This window comes from Betta splendens, chromosome 6, assembly GCF_900634795.4.
Source record: "Betta splendens chromosome 6, fBetSpl5.4, whole genome shotgun sequence".
Taxonomy (NCBI): domain Eukaryota; kingdom Metazoa; phylum Chordata; class Actinopteri; order Anabantiformes; family Osphronemidae; genus Betta; species Betta splendens.
The window spans coordinates 17,240,415-17,266,172 of record NC_040886.2 but is presented as its reverse complement, the minus strand read 5'-3'; the positions used below and the strand labels follow the sequence as shown (position 1 = coordinate 17,266,172).

The following is a 25,758-nucleotide window of genomic DNA, read 5'->3' as shown; positions in this document are numbered from 1 at the left end:
AAACAGCTCTGATGAATTCAGCATTATGATTATTAATATACCCTCTATGCTCTCCACATCCACACACCACAAGCCACTTAAAAATCAATTTACAAAGTTCGTTTTTCCCCCAACTCTTTATTCTTCAGTCAAAGATACAAAGGTGAAATATTAAGTAATCCTCTTAGAAACACATCAGTGGAGTAAAAAAAAAAAGCTTCAAATCCAGTGAAACTTCTATGAAATTAACTCATATAATACCATAAATCACATCCAATTTATAATCACTGAAAACCAGAACAGCAAAGAAACAAGGTCGCTACAATATATTGAATGTTGATGAACGTTACAAAAAAGCTATGTCACTAATCAGTTCTGATCTTTGTTGGTATAATGCATGCAGATGTGAAAATGAACAGACAAACAGGGGACTCATCTGCAACAATAACAAATATTGTACAGTGTTTGACACCAACATCCATCCTCGAGTGTCACTACTATCCCCTCATGCATTTTTAAAGGACCTTGAATTAATAATCATCAAAACTAACACAGTATAATATTGCACAAGCCCATAATTCATAATTCATGGGGTGGAAAGGTTTAGAATACTGTGAGGGGGCGACGGCGGTGCCGTGTCACACGTCCAGTCTAAGCGTAAAAATCTATTTGGATTCGGTTTCGCTCTCACACTTTTATCAGTGGGGCCACAGCTTTGAGCTGCAGAAATAATGTTGGACCCTCAATATATGGTTCACATCACATACAGTCACATGAACCGATCCCAGAGCGTCACTAACGCACCGGCTGTTTAATCTGACAACTCGTCTGTTAATCCACCGTCCTCCTCTACATGTAACAATGAGCATATTTACTGTTTTTTAAAGAATAACACTGGGCTCTGTATTTTCTGAATGTTTCAAATATATATAACACAAAAAGGTCAGAGTGGAACAGCGTGAACGGGTTAGCGGGTGAGCAGGTTAGTGGAGCTTCAGTGGCTTTGACTGTACATTAGGAGCAGATCTGCTGCAACCTGAGACAATAACATCAATCAAAAGCTACAGTTAGTCTCCTAGATTATGATGCTAACCACCAGTAATACGCATAAGACTTGATATTTACTCATAATATTGTGATTGAACAGTCTATTAAGGAAACAAAATACTAAATCTAGAAATGTTTGAAATTAAACTACGTGAAATCTGATACACATCTGATGTAGCAGCCAGGAACAATATGAATACACCAACAACTGTCCAGATGTGTCCAAGGAACTAATTACAACCGAACTGTCAGTGTTGGGATCTCTTCCATCTGTTAGACTGTGAGGGTCTGACGTCCAAAAAACGCAGAGCATCGCGTTGCAGCTTAGTTTTACAAATAAACCCACAGGAACAAAAATGTGAATGTGGGTTGGCACAAAGATTTACCCTGATTTGGCCAAATGGGATCACGGCCTCGGGCTGAATTTCATGTGACGCAGTTAAAGCTGAACTAGGTGGACGTTCACTCCTCTGTCATCAGCTCCTGCATGTTTAACAAAGTGACTACTGTATTACGCTCCTAATCAAGCTCACTGTAATGTTACAAAACTTAACTGCAAGCAGGAAAATGCTCAATACTGTAAACAAACAAATTACAGGTTACCTGCACATTCCACTAATTTAACAAAGATTAGGAGAAGATTTGAGTTTGGGTGAGGAAAACAATCAACCTCAAGCATCAACGTATCTATCAACGTGTGTCCTGGGGGAATGGCAAGTATTGGTTACAAGAGGGGGGCAGCTCGTGAGGTGGAGCTTATGTACATCATCAGCTGTGGGTCTTAGAGGTTCAATGTTCCAGGCAGAGCGAGTCTAGAATCACAATCTATGCAGCAGTAACTCCTACAGCGGCAGTCAGTTACCCCCGATTACGACAAAGACTAATCACGTTAAAATTAGAACTAGAGAAGGGTCGATAAATTGTGATTTATGATCGCAGGTTTGGTTGTGGTGGTAAAGTTAAGGGAACGGGGCTAAATCTGTAGATTGGTGTCAGTGGTTAGGGGTAACGTTTTAAGCAGCCTGGGCTGGAGCAGTGGTGCACTGCCCCCTGGTGCTGAAAGCAAGGCAGTGCAGGTGTAGCTCAGCGGGGAGACGAGGGAGGGAACGTAGAGAGGTAGAGAGAGGAGGAGGAAACAGAGACAGGTACGGAGGCGCTACTCGTCGCAGCCCAGGAGCTCCATCCGCAGGGTGATGCGCTCGTGCCACTCCCACGGCAGGATGCGCACGTATCGAGCGTAGAACGGCGGCTCGAAGATGTTGTTTTTGTGAACGTTGTTGTCGCTGTTGCCTGGGAAGATCTGGAGACAGAGCAGCAGGCAATGAAGACAGCACAGGTTGCAGATAAAAAGTTCAACTCTGCCTCAGTCTCAATTGCAGTTGATCGTTTGCACAACCTGAAACAGACTGATTCAAGTCAGAAACTGATTTGGTTTTTGGATGAAGTCAGAACACACTGGTCCCCTCCTTGATTTAATGACTTCATTTGGCTGGACACGGACGCACATCTGGGAGCTACATGAGCTTTTGGATCCATTAGGAATTTATACATGTGAAAAACGTTGAGGGCCAGCGTTGGAATGATTGGTTCCAGGTGTGTCTGGCAGATTGAAGCTTCACGTCATTTTACTAAACACCATGTGCTCATAGCTCGCACACTGACCTTGTCGATCCTCGTGGTCTCGTCCTTCACGATGGTCCAGGACATCCCGTCATCGCTGTGGGCCACTTTGAAGGCTGTGATGAACTGGATGTTGCCAAAGTCTTTTGCCCCTTGAGTGATGATCCCTGTGATCTTCTTGGGAGACTCCAGGTCCACCTGCACCCAAAGACAAGGCCTGGTTGTCCACACAGAGCTCTAGGCAAACTGACAACCCTCATGCAGCTCTGTCCTCCTCTCCTCCTGTACCTGCAGCCACTCAGAGCGGTTGTTGGTGGCAGCCGTCCAGGCGTTGGTCTTGCCCTGTTTGTCCAGCCGAGCGTAGTGGGGGTGCCAGGTGAAGGCCTCGATGCCCCAGGTGCGGAAGGTGCTGGAGGCTGTGATCTGGCGGTTCGACACCAGCCGGGACTTCATGCCCATCGGCTCTGAGCAACCTGAAGTGTTTGAATACACTGTGAAGACGAGACGAGGCAGAAGGAGACAGAGAAAGAGAGAGAGAAGGAAAGAGACAGAAAGAGAATGACAGACGAGGGATGGACATGAAGCGGCCCAGGCCAGCCAACACAATGAAGCAGCACACACACACATCCACATGATGACGATGATGATGATGATGACAAAAATGCAGAGAGCAGTGAATGCAGTAAGTGGAAGCTATAAACGTGTAGCTTTAAGTGGACTGAATGCTGGAAAATGTGTTGGGCTCCTTGTTTCTACTAAATGTAGTTTAATGAAACACTGAACAGGAAACATATCTGTAAAAAGTATTTTAAAGAACAAATATTTTACAGTATTCTAATTTTATCTATAAGATGTTTAGTAGAAACAAGTTGAAACAAGTGTTAGTGAAGCAGCTGAGCAACCAGGGCTGACGCACAGAGGCCCTCAGCTTGAAACACACATGCTGGTCGTTAACTCAAACTGAACTGACTGTGGATCCAGCAGGTTCGACATCATGCACAAAGCAGAAAGCACGAACGAAAGCTGATCTGATGAAACAAGCATCAAGAAAGCTGAGCGTTCACCAGCGCCATGAGGCCAGAGGGTTTGGCCGGTGATTAGAGGAGCCGAAGGATGAAAAGACATTTCTTGAAACGCTGAACATCGTTTTGGGTTTGCCTGATGCGGCGGCAATTAAATGTGATGATTAATTTGACCAGTGTGTTGTGGAGCTAAAGCGCCTGAATCACCAACAGTCGACCGTATGATCATATTCTACTATAACTGTGGCTTTGAGCCATGTGTTCAAGTGTTCATCTGTGTTCAGAGGTAGCAAGTTGTGAAATCTTCTGGGTTACATAGTGGAGTCAACGTTATCCACTGACTGAAAGTAATAAATCACTGAAAGCAGCTTGTATCCTGTTAAAACCATCAGTTTCACTGATGTAAGCTACAGCGGGAGTCGATGGAGCTACGTGTGCATTCTGTGCGTGGTTTACCGTTGAGCTCACAGCCAACCAGCTCCATGCGCAGGGTGCAGGCCTTGCGACACACCACAGGGATTATGCGGATGTACTGGGCGATGACTGGGGGGTCGAACAGGTTGGTCTTAGTGCTGTCGTTGTCCATGTTCCCCGCAAATATCTAGGAAAGAGGGAGGCGTTAAAACCCAAAGACTACTTTCACAGACACGCGCTCCCTCTGGTGGTTGATTGGTGCTTGCTGCTTCGTGTGGTGCCTCCTCACATGGTCTCTCCTCTGTCCTTCTGTTCTGTACATGGTGTACGTCTTGCCGTCCAGGCTGGAGGCCACCTTGAAGGCCTTGATGAACTCCGCTGTTCCCATACGACTGGCACCTTGAGTAACGATGCCTGTGAAGCGCATCTTCCTCTTCATGTTGATCTGGAAAAACGAGAAAGAGAAAACTTTAGCTGTTCCACTAGTTAATATTGAGAGCGGTTAACAGTAAGGGGTTCTCACCTCGATCCATGGGTTTCTATCATGAGCAGCAGCGCTCCAGGCATTGACCAGCCCCTTGTTGTGCAGGCGGGAGAGCTCCGGTCCCCAGCGCTGCAGGCCCAGCAGACTGTAGCGGACTGACGAGGCCGTGATCTGGGACTCAGAGATGCCGCCTCCCTCCATGCCGAGGAGAGAAATGCAGCCTGTGGTGGAGGAACGCGAGCGCTGTCATATCAATGTCGATTCTATTAAACTGCCTTTTAGAAATCTGGTCACTTTGTTTTAGAAACACAGAACAAAGAAATCCCGGGTCCAGTACACATCCTTCTCTATTATCTGTCTGTGCAAAACTGTAAAAATCATTAAAGATGCACCGCTTCATCTCAGCTTAATTGAATGAAGTATTGATTTCTCATTTGGGCTCAGGCTTCACATTCTGCCCATTGATCATCTGACAACCCAGAAACTTGGCCACCGTCCCAACCTCGGCCTTTAGCTGCACTTACTTTAATAGCTAGATTTCTATTAGGCCACTAATAGCAACTCATTCATTTACTTTGGCCTTGTGCAGAAGCTTTACAGGAATGTGGAGAAACTTTCTGTGGCCATCTGTCCCTCCCAAGCCATGCTGTCATGTAATGTGCTGTCTGGTCACTTACGCAGTTGGCAGTGTTTGCCCACGTAGGGGGACGGGCAGTGGCACTTAAAGTCCCCATCCAGGTCCCTGCAGGTGCCTCCATTCTCGCACGGCTGAGCAGCACAGTCATTCACATCTACAAGGAGAAGACGAGCAAAGTCACTCGCTGGTATAAACCTGTGGAAGCAGTGAAGTAAGTGAAGAGCAGAGTTTTTGTTACGTCCTCAGATTGTTAGTTGAAGCCATGCTACACTAGGACTGCAGGGAAGGAAGAACCAGGAAGTTCAAGCTTCACACACACTGCTATCCAGGACAAGCTGAGCTTTTTATTTCAGCTCCTTGCAGTTCTCCTTCCTGCCTCTTGATGGCGACCTCGTCAACGCTCTACGTTTGCCTGTGTTATATGAGTCAGGGAGGGAAGAATCACTAGAATGAAAACACCCACAACTGTCAGTGTGACTAACCCTGCTTTGAGCACACTCCACACCAACCACAGGCAAACAGGGTTCACGTTAGGCTGTTTGCGCCAACGACTGGGAGCAAAAGGGGATTTTCAGGCAACGTCTGAGTCTTTTATCCTCCGTGGCTGTTATTATGGACGACAATGCACGCAAGCCAGGCAGGCGCACAGATGTAAGGTTTCTCCCAGCAAACACACACACGGCGCCCTGCCCACACGCTCTCGCCATAAATAACTCCATGTGTAAACATTCATTTTCACGTCATCACAAAGCAACACAGTGATTTGGAAACGTGCAGAATGAGCTTGTGACACATCCAGGAGCTCGTAGCTGCTTAACATAAAAACTTTCAATATTAAACTGTTAGTGTAAATAAGTAAATAAATAAGTAAGTAAAGTAAGTAAATAAGTTCTTCAGATCAATTTATTTTGGGATGGATTTAAACTGACTCGGCATAATGTTCACACCACAACAGCCAACCACAGTTTGACCTTGTGGCATTAGGATCAACTACATGTGAGAAACACGTCACCTACCGAGATCATCATCAGTAATTGCTAACAGACCTTTGTCTGGCGTGCGTCAGCTGGCACCGTTTCCAGTAAGAGGATTGGGCACCAGGAGGAAGAGGATCACTGCTCAAACCGATTTACCGGACAACCGCAGGGGGGTGGAGGGTGGAGCCAGGTAGAGAGACAGGTGGGTGCGGTAAGAGAGGCTTTAGATCTGTGCATCACCAGGGCTATGCATGCCTGAAACACACTGTAATGAGCAGCTGTCCAGACGGGTCAGGGTGAAGCCCGTGCGAGTCTGGAAAACAATACTGTAATTTAATCAGCTGCTACACCATTAGCATCCGCTAGCAGCACTCTTTGCCCGTGTGCCCTATATACAACCAACCCAACGGCCGATCAAGTTTTTTACAGAGTCCATCTGTCTCAGCATGAAGAAAAAAACAATACAAATCTAATGCAGCTTGTTTGAAACCTGACTCTGGTCGATCGAGGTCAGCTGGCACCTGTGAAGTCCAGGACCTGAGAATGTGTCCTGTATAAAACTGAAGCACTCGTGGGTAAAACACCATAATGTACCTTGAATGAACAAGACTGATGCGAGTCCTTTCTTCCAACACAAAGTAACACGGCAGATTTTTAATCCCCTCACTTGTCACGCTGGGCTCAGCTGCCTTTACGCTCAGAGCACAGGCGTTGATTGAGTTGATACCAGATGTGTGTTTTCTGTGAACTGTCATATGCCAGCGGGGTCAGAACAGCTTTCAACTGGCTCTGTGCTACGGGGTCACTCTACTGGACAAATGCAGGGCTCGGAGTGTCATATGTATAGCACATACCCATACTAAGTGGATCACAGTGACACCACATCCTGTGTACATGGCATTTCTGCACTAAATATGTCTCTCTTATGAACATGTTCTCTTTACTTTAACTCCACAGGGGAAATGTCTCACCACAACGAGTCATGGCTCAGTTACATATATATTACTGAACATATAGACGGACTTGATGCCGTAGGACCCATGGACCCAGTCTGCCCACACAACCACATCCTGGGAGGAACCAAACGCTCAACTGAGGCCAGCACTCATCCAAACACAACAACTTTCAAGAAGTCAATACTGGCCTTAATCTGTTGAGAAAATCTGGGATTTAGAGATCGTCAGCGATTCAGCCTCCCCTCACTGTTCACATCCGTCTGCTTTGGCCCAAACTGAACAGCTATCCTCACACTTGAGCCCTCCGCTAACACAGAGGCGGCGTTCCTGCCACCAAAAAGGCGTTTAGGCCGATTTGACAGGACCGTCAGAGGTGCTGCAGTCGGACTTGAGGAGCGAGCGTGACATTGTCAGGAGGGCAGACTTAATTCACCGATACGCCTCCGCGTTCACTCTTTCGCCCGGCAACAGTAGCAGGTCTGACGCTGCGCACACTCAGCGAGAACCTCTACTTTCTGTTGGCTACGCTACGACGAGGGATGGACCGTGTGCACTGTATGAGATCATGAGCTGTGTGTGGTTGGACATGTTGGATGTGAAAGGCACACGTGATTTAGGCTCTAATCAGCACAGATTCTTTCTTCCTTTGATGCGTTTTCAAGAAGCATTTTAGTCCCATGTGGGGAAATGCTTTGAGAAACATAAATATGAAATCAACACATAAAACAAACTCCAGCATCCTTTATTTTCGACTCCTCTCCTACTCGCTGTAAATCTAGGAGTGGGGTTATTTTTAACTCTGCTCCATCGTCCACGTTTTTAGTTTCTATTTTGGTAACAGCATTGACTTGTATCAGAGCATCACGACAAGGCAACGACTACAACTGGAGAAATCTGATTTCCCAAACTACAGCCTCACATCAGTCACAGTGCTGCAGCGATGTCCCAAAATATCTGCCTCAACAGTTTGGAGATGCTGCTTAAACGTTACACTGCACTGGACCTCGCAAGTTCACCTCAATAACAGCTCCTGCAGCATCTCCTCGGCTTCACAGAGGCCACACCAGCTGGCGGTAGTTCACCTCATTCCTGGCCTACACACACAAATTACAGGCCAATCAAAGTGTCACAACACAGTCATCAGTGAGTGAATGAAGGGGAGACCTCCTCGACCCAAACCTACACGGCCAAACAAGTTCTCATCGTTATCCCCGAGACCTGATCTAATTAGTGTAAATGGCTGCTCTGCAGCGGGCTCCCACTCTGGCAGCTGCCTCCACTGCACATGCCAAAGACTTTGTGCATTTATGGATTCTAATGAGCTGTGATTTGTGGTTCTTTGGAGTAAAAACCAACAAAAATAACTCTGGCTATTTCAGGAAAACCATTCGTACGATTTCCGATAAGCTACTGCAAGTGGTTCGCAAACATTTGAGGTGAGGGAGTAAACCAGCTGGTGTGAAAGGAGGTGGTCTGGTCGGGGTGTGAGTGATAAGAAGGTGGCGCGTCTAAAGCTGCTGTTGGCCTTGACACGGAAGGAGAGAAAGTGCTGGCCTCAGCAGTTCATGCTCTTTGAATGTGCGTTTGTTAAATTTCACAGGCCCCACATGCAGCTGAGAGAACAGAGCGCCAGGATCAAAAGAGAAAACAGGTCCCAAGCCCACACGCTGTCCAGCAAATCCCACTTTCAACAGTTACCTTTATTTGAACTCAAATCGGCGCCTTGGACACCTGAGATGGAAAAAGGCAAACACAAAACACATTTAAGATTTTCCCACTTGGTCCCACTTGATTCCTGCTAAAACGGATCCTTTGTGCAGACTTGGCCGTGGTGACTCTGGCGTCTCGGCGTGTAAACAGGGGCCATCTGCTTCTGAGAGCAAAGGTGGAGGCAGCTACAGGAGAGCAGCTCGTTTCTAACGTGTGAGCGAAGGAGGACAGCTGTCTCCCTGTGCGTGCGTCAGGTTGGACGCGTAAACAAACTCTGTTACGCTTGTCAATCAATTCTACCTCACACCGGTGTTTTCTATCAACAAACTCTAAATGGACACAAACAGCTGCAGAATAGTTATTTAAACGAGGAATGTGCTGCACGGACTTACTGTTCTGGCAGTGAACTCCTTCAAAGCCTGGCTGGCACTTGCAGACGTACTCACTGAAGACGTCACCTCGGCGGGTTTGGCCCGTCACCTCGCAGATGGCGTCATTCTTGCAGGGGTTGGGGAAACAGGGCCCTAACGGACAAACACAGGGCAGAGCCCAGTCAAACAGAGGCTCATCGTACAGAAGCCTTCACATGTCGGACGGCTCAGGGGCATGAAGGTAGCGACGCTCATCTCACTCCACTCGCCTGTCTCAGTGTCGTTGCAGGTTTCTCCAGAGAATCCATCGAGGCAGATACAGATGAATTTATCTCCAAGTCCATTCACGCATGTTCCGCCGTTACTGCACACATTCACCTCACAGTAATCACCTGCAAAACAAAACATTCACTCAGTTACTGAACTGAAATTGATTTTACAGTGTCAGGATGGAGAGAAGAGGAGAACACAGTGAAACTGTCTGTAGTGGCTGCTTTATGCCGTACAGGATGTCCTGTGCTAATACCTGACTCTTCCAAGCCCATAAATCTGAGCTGGAAGAGGACGTTCAGCTAATTTGGCAGCTTGAAGCTTGAAAGTAGTTGAACGTTTGCTGTAAGAAAAGAGAATCCACCATGTTTTGTGTCAGCCAACATCGTGTTTTCTACCATTATCACATCTGCTGCTCGTTTCGTTGTTGTGCTGCTGATCAAGCGGTAAACAACCTGCTGCTGGTTGGACGTTGCGGTCAAAACAGCTGACACGACACCAGGAACACAACACAAACACTGGATGCTTCCAGCAGCATCACTGTGGCACCCTGGCAGCTGTCAGAGCAGGAGGGAGGGAATGGTGTCAGCTGGAGCTGGATGAGGCGAAGCGAAGAGGTGTGTGGACAGGGTGGAGACAGGCGCATCTAATCTAACATGGACGTGCTGATAGGAAATAAAACATTTAAGCAATATGGTCAGTTTAGAGTTCATATTAATAGTTTAAATGAATTATTTAAATCAGCTCAGAGATCTGGGGGGGAAAGGAAGTACCAAGGTCTTACACAAGATCATAAAGATATTATTACATGAGCATCCATCAGGGCCGGTTACTGGGAGGGTCTGACAAATGCCTATTTTATTTATAGAGAGGTTCATGTCTGAAGTCATTGCAGCTGAAAGTGGAAGAAAACAAAACTAGAGTACGAGTCGTTGTCCGGCTGTCCACTGCCGCCTGGGGTTGTTCTTATGAGGGCACGAACACAATAAACTATGTTCAGGTCAAGAGTTGCTTGTTTGGCTTGAGAGGGAGATTGCTGCTGTTCCTCCACCGCATTAAAAAAATGTAATGGCACAAATAGGAACCTAAGTATTAAACTACAATGTGGGGCCATAAATCATTCATCATCAACACATCATCATCAAGAGCAGTGGTTCTATATACGGTCTGAATGATAAACCATATGTAATTATAATTTTCTGCACATGGATACATAACATGCTTGAGACACTTAAATGACACCCTTATAGTCATTTTGACATGGTAAATATGGAGGGAGTGAATAACTGGGATCCTTCTAACACCCAGGACGATAAGGGAGGCATCTCAGAGTCAGCATTTACCATTTGGATAATTGTTAAGGGAACGGAGGTTGAGCCCCAAGTATGAAGCTGGTGGTTTAAGCGCCACAGTATCTACTACACAGCCTTAAATCTGAGCTTGCAGCGAGGCACCTTTCACACCACAAACAAAACACCCATGGGTAAGTGTGTTTTTAGACTTCTACAGTAAGTCGTGCATTTTGTGTCGACGAGGGCCCACGAGGCTGTGGCTGAAGGTTTCTGAGGCGTCTCACTTCCTGTGTCCTCACCCGCTTCACGACCTCCTGCATCTACTCGACCTCCGGCATCTGTTCTTAAACCCATCAGAGGTGAAAGACTCAAAGCACTGAACTGACATTTCTGGTTTATAGCGACATTTTACTTTAATGTACAAAATATGGACTCTATTAATTATCCACTAGCAACATAGAGCTGTCTGGTACATTTGCATCACATTCACCGAGGGAGAGGGGAGTGAGAGGCAGAAACAAAGATTCACTCTGACAACATCCTGTTTGGCTGTTTATTCACTGAACTGCGCTTCCTTCCCATGGACGTCCAGTGTTATCAGTGCTGTATCCAGTGTCACGGCCTTCGAGTGCTTTCACGTCCCATGAGACTCTTAGGCAACGGCTTGGCTGACAGCACCAACACATCCTTATCCAAATGTTCTGTATCTGAAGGACGGGAACACAACCTCCCTCCCAGGAAACCATCTCAATAAACACTGAGGAAGCTGTCCTGAGTAAATTAAACATGAACTCATGCTATAAGATAAGACGCATGAATCAAACAGCTCACTGCATTTAGCCGTCTCTGTGAATCCGACTGAAGTCTTCTGTCTTTAATAATAATAACATCAGTATAACTATTACTTGATCGCTCTATAATCTGCCATTGCACCAGTGCTATGAATGCCCAGTACAGTGCCCTACTTTGTCCCAGAGGCGGTGACAGATTAGGAAGGTATGTGGAGTTTGTTTGGCAAAAAACGTTGGCGTTGCGCTATTGTCATTTCTTGTGAGTCATGGTCTCTGCTTTTCCCAAGAGCACTCAGCCCAGGAATGGCGTTCAAATACCAGACCAAAAACCCAGAGCACATAAGAGCCAACATCACATAACGAGCCCATGTGACATAGGAAGGGTGCTGGGGTGTGCGAGCCTTCCACCTCATACAGGCTGGAAATGTTCTTTAATAATGCTTAAACATCCAAAGCCATGAAATATCCACTAACAGGCTTGTACTGAACGAAGCATTAACTACTTGCCTCTCACACAGGTTTGACCTCTTTTCAGATTCTCATAGATTTAATGTGTCTTGGCTGGTGTTGTGTTGCAGGATGCACCGACCATGAATCCTATATTTACTTTCTGGAACCAAATGAGCTGCAGCACAACATGTGGCTCACACTCCCTGCAGAAGCTTCACTGAATCAAAGAAATGCAAACTAATGAACCTGCCGAGTGATCGGAGTCACCACACAAACCTCAGTAGAGAGTATAGACAAAAACACTAAATGATTTCCACAAGCAAAGTCTCGTCACAGACGCCGTGTGACTGGATGGCGACACGTGTTCCAGTTGTTTAAGCGCTCTGAGCTGTGCTCATGCAGACGGGGAGAGACTTAGTGCAGCCCAAATAAGAAAACCAGTGACAGATAAAGCAGCAACTGGATAAGAAAATCGCCTTGACAAGTGAGCAGAGAAGCCTTAGTCAGTTTGATGCAAATCTGAATCAGTTCTGGAGACTGCAGTGTTTTAGGCACTAGGCGTTGGGAAAACAGTTAACACAGTGACGGCCATGAGCCAAGAGTCCTGGACCAAACCATCAGCCTCCTGCTGATTGTGTGAAGGCTGATAATAGCAGAGGAAATGATAAATGGATTTTACCATATGTGTGTGTGTGTGTGTGTGTGTGTGTGGTTACGTCAGCGCTCATATCCCGTCTGTCCTGAGGCCTGAGGACTGTAAACACTCTGCCCTCTGCTCTGTCACGCACACACTGAAGCATATAGGCTGGCAGGCGAGTGTGGGAACTGAGTGTTCCAGAGAGCTCAGCGGAGACGCCTGTGCCTCGCACGCACACGCACACACACACACACACACACACACACACACACACACACACACACACACACACACACACACACACACACACACACACACACACACACACACACACACACACACACACACACACACACACACACACACGTCCAGTGCTTGTTAAAACCGCTGAGGATGTCCTGAAGCATAATAAGAAGGGCTGAGACCTGTTAATCTGGTCTGATGAACTGCCACTGCCACAGCAACGAGAAATAACAAGACGCAAACCCAGACATTTGGAACCGGTAGCAGCTTCACTGAGGCCCAACCTGCAAACCTGCTCAGTTCAAATAGATTTGTTAAAGGTGAGCGCTCTGTAGTTTACAAACGCAAACACGGCCATTGACTGCTACAATAAGTAGGACCAGTAACTAAAAATACAGACAACATCAAAAACAAGGCTCCCTTTAAAGCTCAGTGAAGTAATGAAGTGAACGGCGCTGCACTAGTCCATCGACGCCGCCACCGCGTCGTCGCTGGTTCTGCGAGACGAACTTTTCTACTTCTGTGATTCGCTGGCTCGATGCTCAGACTCACGTGACACTGTGTAAAATATTCAACGTGACAGATTGGAAAGTGGGGCAGGAGGCGCTAATAACGACGCCCAAATTAGAAGATACTCCATACTCCGCCATGAAACATTGATTAGGGAGGCTCATCAACATTCACATGGAGGAAGAGGCGTCTGGTCCTGAGGGTTGGGAGGCAGAACCGATAATAGAGGGGTGGAAGAACAAGACGCTGGCCCGAAGGGGAGACCTGGTACTGACAGATGGAGGGAAGTGTGTGTGACACTTACACAAACTTACTGACACAATGAATGGAGGTCAGAGCTGGAGTCCTTTCTATTAGGCTGTAGGAAAGACAACGGGTCAATGTGCATGGCCTCCAACAGGAAGCTGCTCCGTGCACCTGTCTGCGTCCACACGTTACACACACAGGCTATATTTAGCTGCTGTGAGTGGTTCTGTTTGCCTCAGCCCTGACACACAACACCATGTTCCACTTCTCTCTCCTCAGCAGCAACTCCCGACGACACGAGAGCTACAGCCTGCTGACCTGAGGCGAACTGCGTGGAACGCAGGGCAGCAGGAGCCCTGGCGCCGCCGTAGCAACACGGGGGCAGCAACAGGCTCGCGTTGGTCCGATCGCTGACGGGGGGAAAGGTCTCGGTCGGCGCCGCTGCGGACGGAAGTCCACTGGCCTGTGTGCGCTGGCGCCTGCATCCGGAGAAGTGACTCAACGCTGTGGTCAGAATGACCACACCTATTCTCCACGGCCGCCCCGTCTGGGAGCCCCGAGCAACAACAACGCTTTAGGGTTCCAGCTCCAGCACGAAAAAGTCCTCTTTTAAGCACATGCACCAGGGGAAAAGTTGGCGAATCCAGAGTAATTAGGAGTTAAATGACAAGGAACGGGGATGAGAAGGAACCGGGATGAGAAGGAACGGGGATTCAGTCCAAGTCGGCCTTCCCACATTTAATTAAAACGTTTAGCTTCCGTAACTGGATCCACCTTGAAACATGTTCCCTAAAATCCAAATTCACAAATTCTCTTACTAAACTATAAGTTTGTTTTTTAGTAATTGTTATTATAGTCATTAGCAGATAATAATTACTATTAATGTTGCTGTTTAAAGTTGAATAAATATATGAAGACACAAGTGTTTGCTTTGTTAATGAACAAACGAGCTAATTAATGAATAATAGCACTAATATCTCCACTTGCTAATTACACGCCTGCATTCACAGCTCTAACAGGACCCATAATGCATTGGGGTCTGAGATCACACACTCACTGGCTGATGTAGTTCAATCCAAGACTTCAACTTTGCTAATAATTCAATAAATTCTAACAGGTTCTAATTTCACTGCCTTTACGCTGAAACGGCCTCAAATGAAAGAACTGCAGCAAAGGTTCGTTATTGAGGTCACGGTGTGAATCCGACGTAGAACTGTAACATTTGGAAAATACATCAACAGAACTATGCAGATGTTTGGCCTGGGACTTGTTCCCTGCATGTCTGCGCACAGACCCGGAACCTTCAGCCTTTGTCCCTTGGCCCAAATGTGTTTCACAAATGGAGACGCCAACAAAGCCGAGCGCCGGCGGCGCCGTTCATCACCGGCGAAGTGCGAGCGGCTCCTCTGCCTCCAGGTGAGGATCGCGTAGCAACAGATCCGGAAAACGGCACCGACGCGCAGCTGACTTCGCCCGAGACGCCGTCGTCCCGCTTCGTGGACGGCGTGGACGCGAACAGCTCGGGCTCAGCCGCGTTCCGTCACGGGTCGCTCGAAGTCGCGCGCCTCCGTTACTTTGGTGGCGAACTCGCGGTGAAACGGAAAAGCAGCAGACAACCGCGAAAGACAGCCGAGAGAGAGTAAAGCTGGAAACGGAGACGACGGAACCGACACGGGGCAACTTCACGGTCCGGGCTGCGAGGCAGCCCCGGTCCCGGTCCCGGGCTCGGGCTCGGGCTCGGCAACTGTAAACAAACACAAAGAGCCAACTCACCGTCCCCTCCGAACACCAGGCACGCCGTGAAAAGTTGGAGCCAGGCGGCCACGCGCACGTGCCTCCTCATCGCTGCTGCTCGCGCCGGTTCCTGGGAGTCGTTTGCTCGGTCGGACGGGACTCGTGCGGGACCGCGGCTCTCCGGACACCGTGGCTGAGGCGGCTCGAGCTTGTTGTGAGGCTCTGAAGTCTCGGGCAGCAGGCGTAGAGCAGGAGCACGTGCGCCTCGGCTCTCAGCCAATCACCGCCTGGCATTTAATTGTGGCCACGTCCCCCGCCCGCTTGGTTGATAAAGGACTGCTCATTAACGCGCGAACAAAAGAGTCTCGTGAGTAGCGTTTAGCACCAAACTAGATGTTTTGCCTAAACCTCTAAGACGAAAATGATTTGTCTCTTTTTTAGGCAGCTTCGATCATGTTACACATTTGACTTATGACCTAATTCAGGGGTTTAGCCGAGCAGGGGCGGCTCCAGAGGTGGCACAGTGCCCCCTGGCTGTGCTAACCTAGCTAAACGCTGGCTCTGTCTACAGACTACAGGCGTAGTCTGGCATGTTTCACTTACACATGAATTGAAATTAGATTTAGGTGTAAATACATTTGCGCCTATGACCCTAAAGAATGTGAATAATATATTATTTTTTATATATTTTGTAACAGTTGTAACATGCATAGATTTTGTGACTTTTTTTAAACTCAACAAATTAAATTTATTTTTTTACCAGATCATTATTTTAATAATCTGTAATGTGCTCACATGGAGCGTGTTCCATGAAAACCCCATAAGTCCAAGGGTTTTCTCTCTGTGTGCACTAAAACCTAATGAGGAGCAGTTAGCAGGGTTTTCAGTAGTGGCACTGACAAATCCCATTTTCCACTAAATCCCCCACAGGTAACGGACCATACTAATACACGTAGAATGCGTATGATGTGTCATAAAACAGTTTATATATATATATATATATATATATATATATATATATATATATACATAACTAATAATTTAAACTGACACATGTTTTTTTCTCTGGTAAAACAGGCCAGTTATATAAATGTATCTTTCACTGCTAATATAATTACTTCATTGAATGTGTTCCTTGATATTGTTGGCTGAAGCATCCATGATGATTTAGGGCATGAAATAGGCTTCTCAAATGCAGATTAAAGCCAACGTTCCTTAGTGGAAAGACCAGAGGTTGATCTGTGGGCGTTTTTTGGCTGGAACTCAGCAGTGCCAACAGAGGGAGTGGGTGTGAGCTAAGGAGTCATTTTTATTTGGTGCATTTTTTTAATCTTTCACCTAATTTCTCTTTCTGCAAATAATAAATACTCAAGTTGTTCATTCTAGTTTATATTTAGAAAGGATCACCCTTACAGGATGTGTGCCTGTGGTGTGAAATGTACCACATGCTACACTTGCTCATGCTCTGAACTCTCATCATATTGACTGGCAGAGCAAAATTACCCTGTAGCCTAGTAACAAGCTAAAGTAATTTAAATTCAGCTTAAATTGACACACAACTGGTTCAGAGGAAGGCTGTTGTGTATTGAATGTCCATAATCATCACATATTATAACCATACACTCTATTTATTCATCTGCTTCTTCTTTATCCAAGCATATTTAGATCCAGTAATGTAATCACAATGTAGAGAGAGCATATTCAACATGTATTAAACCTCTGTGTGGCCTCTACACATCTCTATTCTCACATGCAGCCTTTTAAAAGTAAATCCCAGCCAATTTGATGGGAACCAACCTCCTCATATGCCCAATATAAACTGTGGGAACTGAAGGAGCGTCTCACTTCAACAAAGTCAAAGCAGAAACAAAAGTGTGTGGTTCTCTATAGCAGTTAAATGTGTTACATTTGAGCCGCTTCTTTTTCTCTCCTTCATTTTTCCCTGATTTCCTTGCTAAGCATATTTTAGGACAGATGATGGATATGTGGAGGAAGTTAGTGAAGCACTGTGGCTAAAATTGCGTTTCTGCACATATGACGCAATGAACAAATAATAAAGTCGTGGTTAAAATGAGACTTTAAAGTTCCTTTGCTTTTGTTTTTTAGCTGTCCTCTCTCTCTCTCTCTCTCTATGGATAATATGTACAAAAACTCACAACTGTTCTCATCACAAACTGTGGTCATAGATCTACTGACCTGGTGCTGGCATTAGTTGAATGGATTTACCTAAGGCTTTGTGTTGTTCATGTTAAATTGAATATTTTTTGTGAATGTACTGCACAACCCGATCGGACACAGGCCTGTTATGAGAAACAGCTTAAGACTATTAGTTGAAAACAGTTTTGTTTTCTTGTCATTCAAGGGCCAATATATTGATGCCAACAACATTACATATATAAATATAAGATTTAAGTAATATTTGTCCAATCCACAATATCCCACACTGTGAAATTTAGTCAGCAGTAAAATAAAGAATAAGAACAGAGACAATCATGTGCACTCTGTGCTTGTTGACACAAATCGGTGGTCAATGAGGTCAGACTCCAATACATTCATAGCATAATTTGTTTCTCCTTTAATGTCACCGTCTCTTTGCATGACAAGAGGTTGATTATTTATCAAAGAATGATTCAATTAGAGTTGAGCAGAATTAGGGAGTGGAACATAATCTGGTAAATTCAAACCACATGAACATGTAGAAATGTCAGGGTGAATGATTCCCATGCATGTGGTCAATGTGTCCTTTAATCGGCTGTGTTTCACTTGTGTTTTTTACATAAAACAAGGTGGATCCACCCAGGCCTCTTTCACTTCTTCCTCCCATCTGGAAACAACCGTGTGGAGTGGCATTTAGCTACAAACAATATCAGATAAAGAAGTGAAATCATTTGAACCATTTGAAGATGGTTCATGGCTGAGGTTTGCAGTTCACCACAGACACCACTGCATCATCAGTTAAATAAAATCCTCAAACAATTGATCAATTGTTCACCGAAAAATTATCATGTTTAATCTTATGTGATCATGTTTTACACTGAGTGAAACTGAACCTCCTTTACTAGATATTTACATTACTACAAAGCTCAAGATAAAAATCTGAAATTTGTCTATTTCTCTAAAAAATTAACTAGGCTAAAAAAACTATATCACGAATCACTTATTGATAACTGAATAAAACGTGGATATAAAATATATAATACTTCATAATGAATGAATGTTAAGCTATACTCATTTGTCACATTGAGTAATGGCGCCCTCCAGTGGTCAAAATACCCAATCACAGGTGAAACTGAAAAAGGAGGTGTCACAGTATTCCACAAAATCTCCTTTTTAGAACGAAATGCGCCTTAAAAATGTAATGCTTCCAATAAAAAAAACAAACCCACACAGAATATAATATTTTATCTTAATTTGCAAGCTGTTATAAAAGTTCATTGATTCTAGTGTTTGTTGGACATTCTATTCGGACACACAGATGAACGCAGACTGCAGCAGATGTCTACATATATCTGATAACTCGTTTAATGACTGACAATGTATGTTTAATGGGGAGGTTGAATCCAAGGTGGAGAGAGAAAAAGCTAAACAAGTTTTAATGGCAAATCATTAGAATAAATAACACAAAGAAAAGAAATGACGTTCTGCAATTAGAGATAGGAAATGAACTAATGAATGCAGTGAAGGTCAAAGTAACAGCAGAACTACTGATTATCTCCAGCTTAAAAGTACCGGTAGTAGAGCAAAGTGACCATATAAGTACTTTTCCTATGTCTAACTGCCATTTAACTGTTAGAGTGAGGAAGAGTGAATCAGCTGTTAACGCCCAGGTGCCGCCGCGGTGTGTTATGTAATGTGTGTCTAAAGTCTAAACATTAGTGTTATTATAAAACGCAGACGCGTGGTGGTGTTTGCGGTTTCATGGGATCGTTTCCATTCGTCCAGCGGAGCCGCAGACGTCGCAGATGGAAATGAAGTTACGGTTATAGCAGCTTTTACTGTTACACGCTTTGTTTCTCAGATGTAGGAAGTGAGACACGAGGCCGTCGGGAACCCTCGGATATTCCCAACGTTTTAACTAAAGGTCAGCAAATACGGAAGCAGACTGCGAATAAGAAGGTGGGGTTTAATTGACACATAAGTTAACGTGACCGGCTTCAGTTGTAGAAGCGGACTGAAAAACTAAAGTAGGAGTAGAACAGCGTCCATTGGGTTTTAGCTGCGTTTGTGATTTGTCTTTCGAAAAGGTGGACTTTTGTCGTTGCACCTGAACGCACCCTGAGTTCCCCGCTGGTCAGTCATCTCTCCTGGTGTAAACACACGGTGTCAAGAGCCGGAGCTCGACTCTGGGCGGATCCGACCGAAACCGGGACCGACTCCCTCAGCACAAAATGGTAGGACCGGGACGCGTGGAACTGCTGAGAAGCGCGTGAGTGCGCGTGTCAGCTCCACTGCGGCCACGTTCAGCGACGGCTTCACCTGAGTGACAGCGGGGGCGCGAACCCGCGTCCGTCCGGTCCAGCGAACCAAAACCAGATGTTCACAACCGCGTTACTGTCTTTTTTCTCGTCCTGCGTTTGTCGTTCGTTCACAGTAAACGCTTGTCAGCGAATGGACGGGAAGTGTCCGTTGTTTTTAACACCACCTTGCGGTTCTGTAGTTTTTTAATATTCCTGACTTCCTGAAGTCTGTGTTTTCCAGCACTGAGTGGAAAACGCGTTGAGAGGAGACAAAGCACTTTACTGGAGGCCGCACACAGAGGTGGGTGAACTTTGTACAGTTTCTAAAACGTGAAAAGCTGATTTACAAATGTCTCTTGAAGCTGGAACACGCCCCCCGGACTTTTCTTCCTGTTCCGTGGACCCAGTTACCTCTCGGTTCTCCAGATGTTTCATCATCAGCTGCAAACCTCCTGTAAACGCGTCTGACCCTGGGCCGACTCTCTCAGCAGGTCCCCTCCCGTCCACCATGTCCAGCCTCGCGGGGGGCGACGTGCAGGCGTTCGGCGCCGAGCTGCCCGCCATGTTCGACGGCGTGAAGCTGGCGGCCATCGCCACCGTGCTGTACGTCATCGTCCGATGCCTCAACCTCAAGAGCCCCACGGCCGCTCCGCAGGTCGCCTTCCAGGACACGGCGCTCAGCCGCTTCCTGCTCAAGTCCTGCCCCATGCTGAGCAAAGAGTGAGTGTGCCGCCGGCGGGTCCAGGACCAACGGGTCCAGGACCAACGGGTCCAGGACCGGCGGGTCCAGGACCGATGGGTCCAAGACCAACGGGCCTCGCTGTTGGTTCTGAGCTTCTCCTTTGAATCTTTATTACGTGGTCCTGTCGACCCGACGGGTCCAGGACCAACGGGTCCAGGACCAACGGGTCCAGGCCCGGCGGGTCGATACCCGGCGGGTCCAGGCCCGACGGGCCTCGCTGTTGGTTCTGAGCTTCTCCTTTGAATCTTTATTACGTGGTCCTGTCGACCCGACGGGTCCAGGACCAACGGGTCCAGGTCCGGCGGGTCGATACCCGGCGGGTCCAGGCCCGACGGGCCTCGCTGTTGGTTCCGAGCTTCTCCTTTGAACCTTTATTACGTGTATTCTGTAACTCCAGGCAGCAGCATCACTCAGCCCTCGGGCAGTTTATCAGATTGTGCTCCCTGAGGAGCCACAGGGGACTTTGTACTGTACATGTTTACAGTGGGTGTGTCTGTTCTGCGTCTTATCTGCTCTACAGACTGTATGTATTAGAGGCTTTAATGTTATCTGTCTGCTGCTATCTACAGTTGCATGATTTAGTGAAATGAAATCGTCCATTAGAAGTGACTCATGCTCCGTAGCTGCTGTAGCAGCGTCAACGCGAGGCCTGTGGGTTTGTTCTGCCACCTCCTGGTTTTGGAGCACGTTGGGGTCTGGTTCTTAGCGTCAAGGTTTTGCTTCTTTTCAGATACATCCCTCCGTTGTTGTGGGGGAAGAGTGGTCACCTCCAGACAGTCCTTTATGGCAAGATGGGCCGGGTCCAAACGCCGACGCCCCGAGGGATCCGCAAGTTCCTCCCGATGCAGGACGGCGCCACGGCCACCTTTGACCTCTTCGAAGCCCTGGGAGAACACGGCACCGGAGGTGAGAGGCGAGCGCCGAGCCGCTAGTGTTTGTTCAGGCCGCTAGCAGGGCTAGCGACGTGTCTGATTAGCTTGTCTGCAATAACAGTGTGTAAAAGCAGGGCGGCCGCTAATAAACGCCCCGGAGTAGAAGCGTTCCAGCAGCTCATTAAATCAACACTACAGAGATTTGTGCCTGACTTCGCTTGATGCCCGTGCATGTGTTTGCCAGATGACGTCACCATGGTAATCTGCCCCGGCATCGGTAACCATAGCGAGAAGCGCTACATCCGGACCTTCGTGGACTACTCCCAGCGGCAGGGCTACCGCTGCGCCGTGCTCAACCACCTGGGAGCCCTGCCCGACGTGGAGCTCACCTCACCGCGCATGTTCACCTACGGTGAGGGGCCGCGCGGCGGGTCGAGCAGGGAGCCAGCGTCCTCCTCCAACCATGTCACTCATGGAAACTGGTGGCTTGTAGATACACATCACAAGCGCTAAGCTCTGAGCGAATCTGACTCCAGCCAGAATGGGATCCGCTGCGCGTCCGGTCTCTGACGGAGTCGCTCCCTTTGTTCAGGCTGCACCTGGGAGTTTGCAGCTATGGTGAACGACGTCAAACAAGCCTTCCCCCACACGCGGCTGGTGGTCGTGGGCTTCAGCCTGGGGGGCAACATCGCCTGCAAGTTCCTGGGCGAGAGCCGGCGGAACCAGGAGCGGGTGCTGTGCTGCATCAGCGTGTGTCAGGGCTACAGTGCCCTCAGGTGTGTATAACAGAATCGGGACCGGATGAGGACACAGGAGGAGGCTGCTTGGGTTTCTGCTGTGCTTGTAAAACACGCGTGCGTGTCCAGGGCCCAGGAAACGTTCCTCCAGTGGGACCAGTGCCGGAGGTTCTACAACTTTGTGCTGGCGGGCAACATGAAGAGGCTCATCCTGTCGCACAGGTGGGGGGCAGCCAGTCAGACGGCCCCGGGCCGATGGAGACCTCCGCCCTGACTCTTCGTCTTGTGCTCAACAGGAGCACCTTGTTGAACTCGAACTCCAGCAGCATCGGCGCCGCCGACCTCAGCGGACTGTACGCAGCCACGTCGCTGGTGCAGGTGGACGACAGCGTCATGAGGTGACTTTGGGCCGGACTCTGTGCCCGCGTGGGGCCCGCGGCGCCGTCCCACTCCACACTGAGGTTGTGATTTGTTGTGCAGGAAGTTCCACGGCTACGGCTCGGTGAAGGAGTACTACGAGAAGGAGAGCTGCGTGCGCTACATGCACAGAGTACGTGAGCGCTGACCTATGACCCCGCCATCGCACACCAGCACCTCCAGCTCTGACCGTTTGAAAGGGGAACTAGTTGATGTGCTCTTCCTCTATTTCATCATAACCCGTGTTTTATGTGTCTAGAACCACAAGGTCCCTTTTAATAAATGTTCCTGTGTTCAGATCCGACCAGCAGAGGGTTCATCACTGAGCCGCTCCTTCTAGTGTTACTGCGCTTCTTCCTGTTGCAGCCCTTGAACCTGTTGCTTCCTGTGCAGATCACTGTGCCCCTGCTGCTGCTCAACTCCTCAGACGACCCCCTGATTCACCCGTCGCTGCTGTCGATCCCGCGCTCCCTCTCAGGTTTGTGCCTCCTCCACCGTTGCCTGCTGTTATGAGGCATGTGAAGCATTACAGGAGGTGAGTCACGGCGGTAAAGCGTCACCTTCCCCAAACCTCCGCCTCGGCCGCACAATCACAAGACAGGAGCATTCACACAATGAGGCGTCCTAATGGGCTCCACCCAGGCCCGTTTGTGGCCCGTTTGTGGCCCGTTTGGTCCGCTGCGTGTGCATCGGCGCCTGACCTCAAGGCCCAGGCTGTTGTAGAGCAAACTAAATCTGCTTGGCTTCCTCTGGAGCCTTAAGGGATGATAACGTCTACACTCAACACCGTCCGGCCCGGAGAGTCTTGTTGAATTTTTCAGGGCTATGTGATCTGGGCTGTTGGATTATATATAGAGAGCCGTGTGTGCGCTTGGCTGCTGTCTTGTCCTGCTTCAGTGGCTCACATGCACCAGCCCCACGTGTGCAAATCAGTGCCAAGAACCACTTGGACCTTAAAGCTACGAAGTGTAAACACACTCAGGTGTTTGACTTTCCAATTATTGTAGCATTACAGAGCACATTTAGTTGTACATTCAGAGGTGTGAGGCTTCATGGACCCAGACATCCAGTCACACACACTGGTCTCACTCCTGTGTTTCCTCTGCAGAGAAGATGCCCAACGTGATGTTCGCCCTGACCCAGCACGGGGGCCACCTGGGCTTCTTCGAGGGAGCCGTGCTCCTCCCTCAGCCCCTCACCTGGATGGATAAAGTCATAGTGGAGTACACGGACGCCATCTGCCTCTGGGAGAAGAGCCAGCGGGACGGGAGCTGCTTCCAGCCGAGCACAGGCCACACGCACTGAGCTTCCATCCTCTGCTTCCCAGTTACACTCCGGTACCACAGCTGGCCCTTTGCTGGTTTTTGGCAGCTGGACAGCAGGAGCATGTAGCTGGTGCTTCAACTACAACACTGTTGTCACCTTTGACCTCTATATGAAAATAAAAACGCAATATTTTTCTACATGAAATACAACTAAAATATTTTTTTGCTATTTTAATTATTGTTGAGGAGAAATGTGTTGCCTTTTGTTTTTTTAACCATTGTAAAGAATTAAAACCTTTACAGATCTGGTTCTGGACTTTAAAGTCTGTCTCAGACGATAACCATGTGAATGTGAGGAAACACTAAATGTGTAAACTCATGCAAAGTTACGCTAAAGTTCATCTGAAGCTCCAGGAGTTTTATTCTTTGTGGTTTTGAATACAAATGTTAATAAACGTTGCTACAAGCTGCAGGACCAGCGATTCCAGTGACTAATAGCTTCTAAAAGGACGAGCCAAACACTGACACACATACATATCAGGTGATACAAGAACCCACTGCATGATTTGCCTGATGCTCAGCATCATGAGCCTTCATGTGAGTCTGCCACGGTTTGTGTGGCGGCTTCTCGTGAGTCATTGAGCTGTTGATAATCTGATTTAATCTTGTTTGTTTCCCACAGGACGGAGGTTTTCTGTATAATTCAGTTACATAACGTCCAGTAACTTACTCAAAGTTCCAGTAAACAACTTAAATGGATCCCTCTCATTTCACCACTTGTGACTGAGTCTCCACAGCTTAGCCGTTCTCTGCAGGAAGGTCTGTGGGGGGAAGAGGAAGCAGCAATAGTTTTAGTAACGAACTTTTCTCTGGTTAAACTCTGGTCATATGTGGACGGATGCATAACTGCTGCGGTGGTGGGAGGAGACGGAAGGTGACGTGATTCATTCATCCGGAGGAACAGCGTTGACTCTATTTTAGGGGAAACATGGGGAAAACTATTTAACATTCAATTCAAGGATCTTTGAGTTTATGTCGCTGTGCTTACTTTGATTCCTGTGTTGCGTTGCGTTCAAGCTCAGTGGAGAACGTAGTACTTTACAGACGAGTTGATGTTTAACTGTCATGCACGAGAAGCCCAGATGAATGTGTGACTAGTCTGGTTCTGCCTAAACCCACTATTGACATAATACAATGTCAATAGAAACTGAAACAATCATTAAAATCACTTTTACTGCAACATTAGGCCACTGAGGATAAAACACACACACACACACACACACACACACACACACACACACACACACACACACACACACACACACACACACACACACACACACACACACAAAAATTAGAGGATTCTGCCTTACACACCTGCATCTCATCGGCCCGTTTCCCCTCATCAGGCACCACCTTCCTCTCCTGCCTCATCGTGTGTCAGCCTGCGCTCAGGGCACCTGTCCGGTATGAACTATCAGCTGCTAATTGTCCGTTGGTGACACATTATCTTCCACATAACTCCAGTGAGTGAACCTTTGGGTTAAACGAGCACCTATTACAGTAGTTTAATACCGTTTAAAGCGGGAACGAGTGTTCGGGGACGGTAATCACCGCTGTGCTCGCCCGCTTCTGCTTTAAGTACAACGGTCTAATGAATTACTCACCGGTTCCACCGGGAGATGAACGATGAATGAACTCTTATGCAACTTCTCTCCCAACGTTTCTGTGGATTCACGGCGTATTAAGTTCCTGTCACCACCCTCCTGTAGAGGGCAGCACACATTTGTAACATACGGGATGTTTTCTTCACATCAGAACCACCCCGTTCCATGAGGCGTGTGAGCGTCTCCACGCCTCTCTACCAGGGCGCGTGCA

The 25,758-nt window shown here is 47.5% G+C and overlaps 2 protein-coding genes and 1 long non-coding RNA gene across 10 annotated transcripts; 1 reads left to right on the top strand and 2 right to left on the bottom strand.

The window, feature by feature from the left end:
• Positions 1-97: 97 nt before the first annotated feature.
• mfge8b (milk fat globule EGF and factor V/VIII domain containing b) lies at positions 98-15,682 on the bottom strand. Of its 4 annotated transcripts, none has more exons than XM_029154731.3 (11): positions 15,430-15,680; positions 9,487-9,609; positions 9,239-9,370; positions 8,835-8,867; positions 5,244-5,357; positions 4,606-4,787; positions 4,372-4,527; positions 4,125-4,269; positions 2,935-3,137; positions 2,689-2,844; positions 98-2,326 (listed from the first exon to the last, which is right to left on the bottom strand). In XM_029154731.3, exons 1-11 carry the CDS (start codon positions 15,497-15,499, stop codon positions 2,183-2,185), a joined length of 1,458 nt encoding a protein of 485 aa, XP_029010564.1. In that variant the 5' UTR covers positions 15,500-15,680; the 3' UTR covers positions 98-2,182. The 4 variants fall into 4 exon arrangements, with proteins under 4 accessions (XP_029010564.1, XP_029010565.1, XP_029010566.1 ...); XM_029154732.3 differs by having other exon boundaries at positions 2,935-3,119; positions 15,430-15,672; XM_029154733.3 differs by lacking the exon at positions 8,835-8,867 and having other exon boundaries at positions 15,430-15,682.
• Positions 15,683-19,186: 3,504 nt separating this feature from the next.
• abhd2b (abhydrolase domain containing 2, acylglycerol lipase b) lies at positions 19,187-24,355 on the top strand. 4 transcript variants are annotated; one of them, XM_029154736.3, is made up of 12 exons: positions 19,187-19,506; positions 19,635-19,781; positions 20,089-20,148; positions 20,339-20,567; positions 21,320-21,495; positions 21,706-21,873; positions 22,054-22,237; positions 22,328-22,420; positions 22,495-22,596; positions 22,679-22,748; positions 23,009-23,093; positions 23,724-24,355. In XM_029154736.3, exons 4-12 carry the CDS (start codon positions 20,356-20,358, stop codon positions 23,918-23,920), a joined length of 1,287 nt encoding a protein of 428 aa, XP_029010569.1. In that variant the 5' UTR covers positions 19,187-19,506; positions 19,635-19,781; positions 20,089-20,148; positions 20,339-20,355; the 3' UTR covers positions 23,921-24,355. The 4 variants fall into 4 exon arrangements, with proteins under 4 accessions (XP_029010569.1, XP_029010570.1, XP_040927294.1 ...); XM_029154737.3 differs by having other exon boundaries at positions 20,336-20,567; XM_041071360.2 differs by having other exon boundaries at positions 19,635-20,148; positions 20,336-20,567.
• LOC114857853 (uncharacterized) lies at positions 24,278-25,682 on the bottom strand. 2 transcript variants are annotated; one of them, XR_008695022.1, is made up of 5 exons: positions 25,548-25,682; positions 25,258-25,416; positions 24,929-25,058; positions 24,788-24,852; positions 24,278-24,701 (listed from the first exon to the last, which is right to left on the bottom strand). It is a non-coding gene; the product is annotated as an uncharacterized LOC114857853 (long non-coding RNA). The 2 variants fall into 2 exon arrangements; XR_003786279.3 differs by having other exon boundaries at positions 24,278-24,852.
• Between the last annotated feature and the right edge of the window lie 76 nt (positions 25,683-25,758).